A 13,074-nucleotide genomic window follows, 5' to 3' on the forward strand; every position below is an offset into this window, starting at 1 on the left:
CGGGTCAATGTCATGCTGGAGTCAAAAGGCCAAGTGGCCGACCGGAGAGGGAGGGGCCGACCGCCCGATTGGCACCGGCAGACCGACCGGTGAATAGCCAAGGCAATAGGGGCCCCCACTGAAGTCGTAGTTCCGACGCTCAATGGAACAGTAGCAGGGAGCCGAGCGGAAGCCCTAAGGGAAGGTGACATACTGCTAACAGGCCCTGCACCGTCCGGCTGGCGCATAAAATGAGGGCCGTCCGGACGTCACTCCCCGTCCGGACGGATGTACCGGCCTGTGGGGTAGGGAAGGACAAGGACATCTTCTGACAGTTGTCAAGTCCCAGGGCTAGGCCATACTCTTAGTCTGACAGTTAAGTGTTCTCTTGTCACATCGAAGACGTGCTCGGACTGTAGCAGTATGGGGTCAGGTAAGCTTTCTGACAGACACATACCGAGGTATGGGCTGCGGACACGAAGGCGCCTCGGTGGACGTGCAGGAGCTCTTTCACCGCTCTATATAAAGAGGCGCATACTTCGCCCGAGGTACGCGTTCAAGACCTTTGGAGCTACTTTTTCCACCACCTGCTTACCTGACTTGAGCGTCGGAGGGTCGCCGCCGGGAACCCCTTCCCGGCCCGACTTCTGTGCAGGTTCGCCGGAGCTTCATGCCACCAGTCGAAGATCCACGTCAGCAGTCGGAGAGCGCCTCGTGCCCAGCGTCCGTGATTCAGCGTTCGGACAGGATCAGTAGTTACAAGGAAGATTTTAATTTTGGATAAATTTTCCTTTTTTGTAACCATGTAAAGAGAGTTTTAAAATTAAATATTTCCTTTTATAAATCTCTACAAAAGATTAAGAAAAAATTTGATATCTTTCCTTATTTGTAGATTGAAAGAGAGATTTTAATTTTAGAGAAAATTTTCTTTTTTGGAAATCATCCACATGTTTTAAAAGAGAGATTTTAATTTATAAAATTATCTTTTATAACCAACCATGAAGGGATTCAAAAAAAGAATTTTTAGTTTAAAAATTCTTCCGAAAGCAAATAAGGAAGTTTTAATTTTGTGTTCAAAATTTTCCTTGCTTGGAGCTATGAGGTGGCCGACCATGTTGATTTAAGAAAAGAAAATTATTTTTAATCAATTAAATTTTCCTTTTCATGGCAAAGAAAATAAGGAGGGGGTGCCTTCATGAGATACAACTCTATTCTATTTTCCTCTCCTCTCTTCCTTGGCGGTGGTCGGCCATAAGCTCCTTGCTCTTCTCCTTTTCTCTTCCTCCTTGGTGGTCGGCGACATCAACACAAGAGGAGTCCTTGGTGGCCGGTTCTAGCTAGGAGAAGAAGGAGAGAAAGGAGGCTTTGCTCTTGCGCCCCTTTGGAGCTTGAAAGTTGGTGGCCAAATCTTGCAAGAAGGAAGGCGTTGGTGGTTCTCATCTCGGGAGATCGTTGTCCACACAACGCCCGAGATAAGAAGAGGAATACGGTAGAAGATCAAGAGGTTGTTGCTTACAAAGAAAGGTTTAACTAGTAATTATTTTCCGCATCATACTAGTTTTTCTTTGTATGAATTCCAAACACAAGAGGCTAGTGATTCTAGATTTTCGGATTATATATTCGAAGTTGTGTTTCTTTTGTTTTATTTTTTTAAATTTGTGATTCGATTGTTCCTTTTGATTAAACCTAGAGTTATATAAGGAAATTAAATATTAGGTTTCTTTAAAAGGCTTTATCTAGGCGGTGGTGAATGATCTCATACCCAAGAAGGCCTAGTGCCTCACCATGCAGTCCTGGAAGTCAATTATAGAAATTAATATTTAATTGAATTTATAACATAGGTGGATTTGAATCAATAATGTTAAGCATCGTTTGCGATCCAAGTCTAAACCATTAAGAACAGATAAGTTAAATTTGGAATCAATAATGTTGAGTTCCGTTTGTGATTCCGAATTTAATTTCTAAAGAACACAATAGGTTGTTAGGAAAGGTTCAGGACTTGTATAAAATTTATGTACAGTGGAACCGGTACGATCTTCCTAGAACCAACCAACACCTATAATGTTAGTGCACAGCAGAATACAAAACAAACTAATAAATAGAAAACTAAAATAAAACAAGAAGAATGAAGACAAGCAAACCACAATGACACACTCATTTACATGGTTCGGAGATAAAACTCCTATTCCACGATTGTCCGTAAGGTAGATGATCCCAATCCGTCGATAAATGATTCCTCGGAGAACATCCGGCTAGCTCGCGTAGCTGCTTGTAGGTGGAGAAACCTCATCACAACTCGTACAAGATCACACTAAATCACTTGAGCACTTGGAGACTTTAATTAAGGTTAACCGCCACTAATTTCATCAACCATGCCCAAGTACCCCGAGCTCTATTAAATAGAGCTCGGGAGGAAAATACAAAGATGTTTTCCCACCACCAGTCGACTGGTCCTATGTGGAATTTGACCGTTACAGGTCAACAGCTCGATACCAGTCGACTGATGAAAACACTAGTCGGTTGTTACAGTGACTACTATAGTAATTGCTATAGTAAAATCCTAAACCTTAGATTTTACCCTGAGTACAATCTCTCATGCACTCGTCCTTATCTGCACAACCTAAACCTAGCCTTCTAATCTCCTCCATCAACCTTGCGTCCCTCGGATGTCTCCTCATCCTTCACATCTTGTCTTTTAGAGCTTCCATCAGTCTTGTCATTATTGTCGGGGTTTCCTTTGCCAAGAGGTCGTACCTCTAGGATTTCATCCATTGCCAAGTCACACATGGATTTACGTTGCCAAGACTACATGGTTGGACTTACACCGTCAAGATTCACCCTTGGGCTTTTCTCCTTTTCCAAGATCATACTTGGACTTTCCTTGTTGTACCTGTATCCTGCACACTCATAATGCATATCAAATGTAACAATAAATCTAACTTAAACCTTTGCCCAAATATCAAAACCTAGGATACTCAAATTGCTCCAACAAAAGTTTCATTCAGGAAAAAGAAAAGTTAGATGCTACAGCTGCTAAGAAAAAGGGTGCATCAAGAATGACTGCTCGAAGCTGAAAATAAAAGAGAAAAAAAAAGTGTCAAGCAAATCGAAACACAAGAATCTGAAGGTAACGTGGGATTAGTCATCATCAGAGTTCGAACTAGAGGAGTATATCAGACTAGCACTAATGGCGAGTCGGCAAAAGAAGAGTATCGATGAAGGAAGAGCTACATTTGAAGAAAACAATAATGAAGAAAGAGAATCCAGCTTCAGATCAGATCAGATAAGTGAGATTTGTATTTTCCTCCTGATCAACTATATTCAGGTATAACATTAATGCCTAAATCATTATATAAGCTTAAAACTAAGAATATCAAATTGAAAAAAAGAAAAATTTAAATTTAAATCCTATCTTAGCTAAAGAATGTCCACTAAAAGAATTTGATAAAATAAAAATAGAAATATAAAATTAAAAGAATAAATAGAATGTATTAAAAAAAATTATATTCAAAATTTTCTATTTTAAATTTTAGAAATTATAAAGAGCTTGATTGGTATTTACAAAACTATAGAGCTCGAATTGTAAAAGCAAAAAAAATATATCCCACGAAATTTTTTGATAAATCCAGTAGATTGTTTCGCATACCTTCAATTAATTTTTTTTGTCTATGCAAATAAAGACAATATTTACTTATATAAATATTTTTAAAATTTCCTGTAAGTTATTTATTTTTAATATTCTTATTTCAAAAGAATGAGTTTTAACTATTAAAAATGTTTAGAAAATTAATTTTTCAAAAAAATAATATTTTTGTGAACATAAGTTATGTTTTATGTTAGAATAAATTTTTTTAGAATTATTCAATAATTATCTGATTTCTTATGAAATTTTTATTAAAAATGTAATTTAAATTTTAAATTTTTTTGAAAATAAATTTTAAAAATTTTTGATTTTTCAAAAAGTAACTGTTGTATTTTTGGATGGTGAGAAAAATCAACATTATTGTTAGGATTTGGAAACTATTTTTAATAATTGATTTAAAAAATAATGCTATTGGACTAAAAATATTTATTGTCGTTACACTACAAATATTTTTTAGGTGAAAGTTTTTTTCCTAATCTAATTAATTCGGTTTGACTTTGACAAAAATCTTTAGGATTTTTTAAAATATAAAAATATTTTTTTTCAAAATAGAGAATTAATTGATAAAATTAGTTTTTCTTTAATTAGGTAAAAAGATAGATTAGTAAAAAAAATTCAATATTTTTCTAGCTATTTTTGATTTTTCCCTAACATTCAAATGTTATAAGGGGAGAAAATTAGTATTAAATTTAGGGGAGGTATTGATATTGATTTAATTATTTACTTGTTATAATTGCAAACTAATTGAAGTTAATTGTAACATTACCAATTTTATCAAGAAGTCGAGCGGAAAATGCAACGAGGAAGAAGGTTGACACGAGAAGTGAATCGACAGACTCGGTGCATCTTAGGGACAAAAAGCTGCGGTAGAATACACTGACGGACGAGAACGAAACATGCGATGCTTCTAAGGGATCAAAAGCTGGTAAGAAAGTTTGCTCAAGGAAAAGACCGGAGTTGGATTTGAATGAGCTCAACTCTGGATAGCTGAAAAATCACCCAAGGGACTAGAGCAGCAGTTACAAAGTTGACTTATCTAAGCACCTGGACTAAATCCAGATGCCCATACTAGCTTGGGCCATCAGAGGTGCCCTTTCAAAGACATTACAACGAGGATAAAATTTGGGTTTACGTTAACAACAATCCAAACGTCCAAACCGGTCCAGATGCCTAAGCATGGATAGCCTTAATCCTCTTCATTCAACAGAATACTAGTTTATTAATACTGTACTTTCATTTTCAAATTCGTTCTTTGTTTTTATTCGAGCATTAATATTTTGTAAGAAACTACTTCGCCTTCATCGAAAAAGATCTTCTAGTTGAGCTTCCACCATCTTAGATTAGCAACTGATCCGGATACAGGGAATGGCATGGGGGTAATTAAGGAGGAGGAGGAGGGCTTTTTTGTAATTGGAGGTTTAAGTTTTTTTTTGGTGATTAAGGCAAGCACGAGAAAAAAAAAGAAGGGGGCGGCTGCTCGTGTTGGAAAAAAAGGGGGAGGCGGCGGCTCGTGTTGGAAAAAAAGGGGGAGGCGGCGGCTCATGTTGGAGGAGAAAGGGGAAAAAGGGGTTTTTTCCGCCGCCAGCCGCATACCGCCGGTCTCCGTCTCTGCTCCCCTCCATAGAGGGGTGGTTTTTGGTGGAGCATCGCCGTCAAGCACAGGAGGCACTTGGTGTTCTTCGTGCTGCGACCGCCGCGAAACAGCACCGACGTCTTCTCTGTCGCGCTCCGCAGTGCCGGCGACTCCTTCCTAGCGCTGAGTCCAGCGATCACCGCCGCCTATAGCGGCAGCCACTGCCCCTTACAGCATCTCCGGCATCCAGCGTCTCAAGGGGTCTAGCACTGTCCCCTCCAGTGGTCGGCCCATCTGCAGGCCGCTGCCTTAGCCTCCCATAGCCACCGTCGTTACCGCCATTTCCGGCGATCCTACAGCAGACTCCGGCCCTCCAACAGTGGACTCTATTGGCTGTATAGTAGTTGTCTCCACTGCTGTTGGCATGGATCCTGCCCTTCGCGGTGTCTTTGGGTTTCCGTCGTGTTTTCCGGCCATCGAGCCGTGATGCTCTGCTATTTGTATTGCTGCTATGATGGCCTCTGTGTGGATACAAGGCATACCGGATTCCGCGTCGCTGCTCCTAGATCCGGCTCCGTTGCTGACTCATATCCATCCATCCGACAAGACCGCTACGACTTGATCGACACCACGACTAGCTCACTCATCCATCCGAGGGCGCCCCCCTGGGCCAGGGTAAGTTCTCGTACTCAGTATCTGTTCATTTTACTGCTATACTATTATGCGGTTACTTATATGTCTGTGGGATTAGCCTCGAGCACCGAGGTACCAGAGACCGGGGGAACCCGGTCGCTGGATACAGATACAGTTGACCGGAGGAGGACTTCTGACGATCTGATCAACGTAGAGGACAGATCATCAACCGGGTCATGGGGATGAGGTCAACCTTCCAGACACGTCACACCGACAGGTTCGTTTTCTCAGCTTCCAGACAGGATCAAAATGACGCCGTCTGTGGGAACGCGCCTGATCTGGAACGTGAAGATGGGCGACGCCGGAGAGTTCTGCTATCCTCATGACCTAGGTCAGTCTTTCCGTTATCTGTTCTCGGTTAGTTATGTGATCTGTAGTAGTTCTTTGAGCCAAGGCCCCCGAGCCGATCGGCCGGGAGGTTTATATCCGAGCCACAGGCTCGAAGACGAAGGCCCCCGAGCCGTTCGGCCGGGAGGTTGATATACGAGCCAGAGGCTCGAAGACGAGTCGTTCGGTAGGAGGTTGATATCGAGCCAAAGGCTCGAGGTTCGGTAGGAGGTTGATATCTGACAGGCTCGAAGACAAACCCCGAGCCGATCGGTAGGAGGTTTATATCGAGCCACGGCTCGAGGCGCCCCGAGCCGTTCGGTAGGAGGTTGATATCTGAGCGGAGGCTCGACGGCGCCCTCGGCCGTTCGGTAGGAAGTTGATATCTGAGCGCAGGCTCGAAGATGAAAACCCCGAGCCGTTCGGGGAGGTTTATATCCGAGCCACGTGCTCGAGGCGAAAACCCCGAGCCGTTCGGCCGGGAGGTTTATATCCGAGCCACGGACTCGAACACGAAGGCCCCGAGCCGTTCGGCCGGAGGTTTATATCCGAGCGGCCGTTCGGTAGGAAGGTTGATATCTGAGCAGGCTCGAGCAACCCGTTCGGTAGGAGGTTTATATCCGAGCCACGGCTCAAGCGAGCCCTCGAGCCGTTCGGTAGGAGGTTGATATCGAGCGAGGCTCGAGGCGAAACCCAGTCGTTCGGCCGGAGGTTTATATCCGAGCCACGGGCTCGAACGAAGGCCCCGTGCGCTAGGAGGTTTATATCCGAGCCACGGACTCGAAGGCGAAGGCCCCCGAGCCGTTCGGTAGGGAGTTGATATACGAGCCGAGGCTCGAAGAAGAAGGCCCCGAGCCGTTCGGTCGGGTTTATATCCAAGCGCTCGACGACGAAGGCCCCGAGCCGTTCGGAGGATATACGAGCCGGGCTCGAGGCGAAGGCCCCGAGCCATTCGGTAGGGAGTATATTAGCCGAGGCTCGAGGCCCCCGAGCCGTTCGGGAGGTTGATATCTGAGCAGGCTCGGCGAAACCGAGGTTCGGGAGGTTTATATCGAGCCACGTGCTCGAAGATGAAAACCCCGAGCCGAGGTTGATATCTGAGCCGAGCGGGAGGATTATATCTGAGTCGGGCTCGATGTAACCGAGGATTATATCTGAGCCGGGCTCGATGGCGAACCCGAGCGGTAGGAGGATTATATCTGAGCCGCTGCGGGCTCGATGGCGAACCCCGAGCGGCGGCGGGAGGACAAGGCTCGATGGCAAAGACCCCGAGCCGTGAGGATATACGAGCCAGGGGCTCGATGGAGAAGACCCCGCGTGGCCGGGAGGATTATATTCAAGCGATCATCACCGGTTTCGGACCAGTTCAGCGGACCAGCACATCATATGTCTATATCCCCCGTTCGGGGTTGAGCGGCCTTCACTGGTCACGGACCAGATTCATGATCATCTATCTCCCCCGTTCGGGGTCGAGCGGTCGTCACGGCCAGGTATCTATTCTTCCGATTGACGTCGTTCAGGTCGCACGCGCGGCATCATCCGCCTGGCATTTATCCGATCGACCGACATCATTCCGATCGCACGCACGGTATCGTCCGCCTGGCATTTATCCGACCGATCGACATCATTCCGGTCGCACGCGCGGTATCGTCCGCCTGGCATTTATCCGACCGATCGACATCATTTCGGTCGCACGCGCGGTATCGTCCGCCCAGCATTTATCCGACCGATCGACATCATTCCGGTCGCACTCGCGGTATCGTCCGCCCGACATTTATCCATCCGATCGGCATCATTTCGATCGCTCGCACGACAGCGTTCGCCTAGCATCTATCCATCCAATCGATAGCACTTCGATCGTCCGGTCGGTATCTTCGCGGCTGCGCACTTGGCATTGGTCCGATTACAGACTTGGTCCGCTCGGTATCGTTACCATCTCCTACGACACCACTATTATAGCGACCGCTTGAGCGACATTATATTATTGGTTCAGCAAATTGGCTTTGACATCGAGAGTAGTTCAATTCTTTGCAATAGACTGTTCAGTCAGTCGGACTCACGCCTCCTTCGACTAGACTTGAAGGGGAGGCTTGTGATCCGGATACAGGGAATGGCATAGGGGTAATTAAGGAGGAGGAGGAGGGCTTTTTGTAATTGGAGGTTTAGGGTTTTTTGGTGATTAAGGCAAGCACGAGAAAAAAAAAGAAGGGGGCGGCGGCTCGTGTTGGAAAAAAAGGGGGAGACGGCGGCTCGTGTTGGAAAAAAAAGGGGGAGGCGGCGGCTCATGTTGGAGGAGAAAGGGGAAAAAGGGGTTTTTTCCGCCGCCAGCCAAGGAGGGAGCTGCTCCTTGCGTACTTCGCCGACGCCTGACGCAGACCGCCGCATACCGCCGGTCTCCGTCTCTGCTCCCCTCCATAGAGGGGTGGTTTTTGGTGGAGCATCGCCGTCAAGCACAGGAGGCACTTGGTGTTCTTCGTGCTGCGACCGCCGCGAAACAGCACCGACGTCTTCTCTGCCGCGCTCCGCAGTGCCGGCGACTCCTTCCTAGCGCTGAGTCCAGCGATCACCGCCGCCTATAGCGGCAGCCACTACCCCTTACAGCATCTCCGGCATCCAGCGTCTCAAGGGGTCTAGCACTGTCCCCTCCAGTGGCCAGCCCATCTGCAGGCCGCTGCCTTAGCCTCCCATAGCCACCGTCGTTACCGCCATTTCCGGCGATCCTATAGCAGACTCCGACCCTCCAACAGTGGACTCTATTGGCTTATAGTAGTTGTCTCCACTGCTGTTGGCATGGATCCTGCCCTTCGCGGTGTCTTTGGGTTTCCGTCGTGTTTTCCGGCCATCGAGCCGTGATGCTCTGCTATTTGTATTGCTGCTATGATGGCCTCTGTGTGGATACAAGGCATTCCGGATTCCGCGTCGCTGCTCCTAGATCCGGCTCCGTTGCTGACTCATATCCATCCATCCGACAGGACCGCTACGACTTGATCGGCACCACGACTAGCTCACTCATCCATCCGAGGGCGCCCCCCTGGGCCAGGGTAAGTTCTCGTACTCGGTATCTGTTCATTTTACTGCTATACTATTATGCGGTTACTTATATGTCTGTGGGATTCGCCTCGAGCACCGAGGTACCAGAGACCGGGGGAATCCGGTCGCTGGATACAGGTACAGTTGACCGGATGAGGACTTCTGACGATCTGGTCAACGTAGAGGACAGATCATCAATCGGGTCATGGGGATGAGGTCAACCTTCCAGACACGTCACACCGACAGGTTCGTTTTCTTAGCTTCCAGACAGGATCAGCAACTTTTCCGGTTACAAGTCAAGTGAATTCTTTTGTGCATCTACTTTTAATTAATGTTTATGTTTTATTGTTAAACTAATGTGTGTTCCTTGCTAAGTTCCAAAAGCGAGAAAAGTGCTAACTCTAACTGGCTTCATCGAGACCTACAAGATATAATCAAGAGAAATAGACAACCATATAAGACATGATTTCATGTTATTTTGAGTTCTATAAATTAATAAATTTAGAGTTCAAAATAATATGAAATTAGATTATATGTGTTCATCTAATTTTTCTTGATTATATTTATGTCCTGAACATAAATTTAACATAATATATTGAGAATGATAATTTTTTAGATATAAATTGATTATTAAAAAAAACTAATTATTTACTACATTATAACAATCGATTCAGATCGTGTTGGTGAACAATATCTCAAATTAATTACTACATTATAACAATCGGTCGGATAAATATAAAGGGCCAAAATGAGTGTGAGATATATAATTTGATAATTTTAAAATTTATGTATGTGATTTAAGTATTTCAAAACTTATCTCCATGGTAAGGCTATTTAATCACATTAGCTAACTGATTTATTTGAGGACAGGAATGACTTTTTAACAATTTTGAAAATTAAAAGGACCTTTTTTATTTTCTATTAGATTTGTTTGCAATCATTTATTCTTTTTAGCACAATTTAATTCACCCAATTCTTCGCCTCGCGATCGCCATCGCCGTCATCGTCATCTTCTAAATTCTCCTTGCAATGTTCCCGAAAGCGATCGGCCAACCCATGCGGCATCGACAGCAGCACCGTGAACGCATGCAGATCTCCGATCACCGGCAAAAAGAGACAATAAATCTCGCTCGTCACCGGACCCACGTGCAACGGTCGGCCCTCCCCGAAGTCGACGTCCTCAAGACCGAGCTTCGTCCACGGCGAGATCACCAAGCTCGATGCCAAGTCCGGCTTTGCTCTCCTCTCCTCCAGCAGATCCACCATCGACCGTACGTACTCGTTGCTCACGCGCGCCTTCGCCTCCTGCACCAACTCCACGCCGTAGCAAGCGCTCGACGCGAGCAAGTCCCTCGCCGTCGTTTCCGCGCAGGCCAGGACAAAGCCGTTGCCGTAGTATCCGTCGGGAAGCTCCGGGATCAGCCGCCGGCGTGCGTCGGCGGAGAAAAGGAGCTTAATTGGAATCTGGGAGGAGGGCGGGGGGTGGAGGGACTTGACCCAGGCGCGCCAGATGTGGACTGCGAGGACTTCGAAGGAGGTGCACTTGAGCGAGGGGGCGCTCCGCCGCTTGAGGCGGAGGATGTGAGCGGAGGTGAACGTGAGGGAGACGGGGAGCAGAGGCTCAGAGAAGAGGAATTGAGATGGAACCGGTGGCGCCTCAGGCGCAGTGAATTCGGGATGGGGGAAGGCGATTCGAGGCGGGCGTCTCGGCTCTAAGATTCGACGGTCGTGGAACGGAGCGACGGGGAGAGCTGAGTCTGGGTTGACGGTGAGCAGAGCCCATGCACGGAGGAACTGCGACGAGCCGATGCCGTCGCAGAGGCAGTGATTAATGGCGGCGCAGAGGATCATGCCGCCGCAACTGAGACGGGTTACCTGATCAGTCATCACGAGACACGAGTCGATAAAATTCCTCTGCTTTCCTCCCAAATCAATCGAAAAATCAAAGAAAAGTTTGGGACGACTGACTTGAACGACGAGCGGTGGAACGCCGATGAAGCTCTGCGAATCCACTCTGCAGAGGAGCTTCCTCCACGATTTGTTGGGAGTTGAACTTCCAGCGATAAACTTGTCCGCCGTGAGGCCGTCAGCAAACGCCTCGGCTAGCAGAGCGCCCTCCCCATTGCAGTCCAGCTCGAACTTGTCGCCGTTCCCGCTCGCGGGCCGCAGGCGGCCCGCGAGGGGGTAGTAGTGGACGAGAACCTCTGCGAGAGAGGCGACGAGGGTGTCTGTCGGCACCTCTCGTCGGAAGGCGTAGAGGTACTTGATGGTGAAGCGGAGGAAGTGCTGGTCGTCGAGGTTGGAGAGGTAGAGGGTATGGTGCGGCGTGTCGTGGCGGGGGCGCACCAGGATGGGGTCTCTGGGGCGGTAGCAGTCAGGAATTTCGACGGCGGATGAGGAGGAGGAGGAGGAGGAGGAGGAGGCGGCGGGCATTGGCATGACATCCACCACTTGGAAACGCACTAGCAGAAGACAAAAGATAGAGAGGGAGCGGCAGAGGAGAGGAAATGAGGTGGCACATTGTACCAGACCGATAGATGAAGGAGAAGAAAAAAAAGGACATGGAAATGGAATCGCAAGTTGGACGGCCTACGCAAGAGAGGAAAGGGAATTACAATTGGACGGCGTGCGCGCGGGGCTAAAATTTGGTAGGCAGTCGACAGGGGACGTACCTGCAGCACTCGGAAGCGAACGTATCTCCAGCGTGTGAAATGGGCACAGCCGCAGTTCGAACCCCGCTCGGACGGCGGTCTCAACGTTGACCGGTTATGGGAGGAAAGCTTTTTAATTCGGTGTATATTCCTTATATATATATAATCTTTACTAAATCTGTTCCTAATCTTTAGGATTTATTACGTAAAATAAGAAAATAAGACCTAATTTGATATCATTTAATTATATAAAATATATTCAGAAAATCATTATGAACTATCTTCCAAAACAAACTAGTAATGCATGAGCTATAGCTTTAGTAGTAAAAGTATCATTTGGCTCAAGTAAGAGGGCAAAAAAGAGAAAATGAGAAGAAAGAAATGCAAGGAGAAGACGACAGGAGCTACCAGTATAGTTAAGGGTGTACGATAGACCATTGCAGCCACGTGCCTTGACACCAAGCCGGAGATAAGGCCGCAGCCGGAGGTCTAGCAAGTGGCGTATCCTCGCAGCGGCTACATCTGTCAATGTTAGAGCCTGCTTACGAGCTGCAGGACCGACCCTCTCCGCCACCGCCTTCAGAGCAGAAGACGCCATCTGTTACCCCAGTTCGGTTAATTGGACACCGAAAACCTACAAAAAAAAAAAAAAAACTCATTTTATTCTGTACCATTCTCATCATTAGGGTGGGGCAATTCATCAAACACCATGAGTTCATATATCTGGCAAAAAAACTAACCAATTGCTAAGTAGAACAAATTCCGGCCTTACAAAGAAAAATCAATATTTATCTCCAATTTGGCAATCAAGCTCGAAGGTGGATAGAAAAAAAAGACAAAGGTTCTACAAATCGATGTACTTTTAACCTTACTGAGAAATCAGAAAACAATCGTGTCGATGCGAGCGAGAAAACAGAAGATCCAGTAAAAGAAGCGGAAAATTCTTAACTGATCCAGGCGGAGATGAGCTTGAGGAGAAATCAAGAGCAAAGGAGGAACGGATTGTCCTGCGGCGATCTCATTCAAAGCTTGCCCCTTTCTCTCCCACCATTTTTTCGAGTATCCTTTGTTCAGGAACGCGAACGAGAGGGGAGTAGCTTGATCGTGTGCGGTTGGCGAGATGATAAATAGGTATTCCTATTACAGTTTTTAAAGCGCAGCCCCTCCGATCATTTGCT

The 13,074-nt window shown here is 46.6% G+C and overlaps 1 protein-coding gene across 4 annotated transcripts; it reads right to left on the reverse strand.

The window, feature by feature from the left end:
* Positions 1 to 10,078: 10,078 nt before the first annotated feature.
* Positions 10,079 to 13,008, reverse strand: LOC121996921 (alcohol acyltransferase 9-like). 4 transcript variants are annotated; one of them, XM_042551085.1, is made up of 5 exons: positions 12,846 to 13,008; positions 12,568 to 12,619; positions 11,918 to 12,494; positions 11,214 to 11,834; positions 10,079 to 11,120 (listed from the first exon to the last, which is right to left on the reverse strand). In XM_042551085.1, exons 4-5 carry the CDS (start codon positions 11,682 to 11,684, stop codon positions 10,206 to 10,208), a joined length of 1,386 nt encoding a protein of 461 aa, XP_042407019.1. In that variant the 5' UTR covers positions 11,685 to 11,834; positions 11,918 to 12,494; positions 12,568 to 12,619; positions 12,846 to 13,008; the 3' UTR covers positions 10,079 to 10,205. The 4 variants fall into 4 exon arrangements, with proteins under 4 accessions (XP_042407019.1, XP_042407015.1, XP_042407017.1 ...); XM_042551081.1 differs by lacking the exon at positions 12,568 to 12,619 and having other exon boundaries at positions 11,918 to 12,530; XM_042551083.1 differs by having other exon boundaries at positions 12,568 to 13,008.
* Positions 13,009 to 13,074: the final 66 nt, after the last annotated feature.

The sequence above is a fragment of the Zingiber officinale genome, chromosome 6A (genome assembly GCF_018446385.1).
Source record: "Zingiber officinale cultivar Zhangliang chromosome 6A, Zo_v1.1, whole genome shotgun sequence".
In the NCBI taxonomy this organism is placed as follows: Eukaryota; Viridiplantae; Streptophyta; class Magnoliopsida; order Zingiberales; family Zingiberaceae; genus Zingiber; species Zingiber officinale.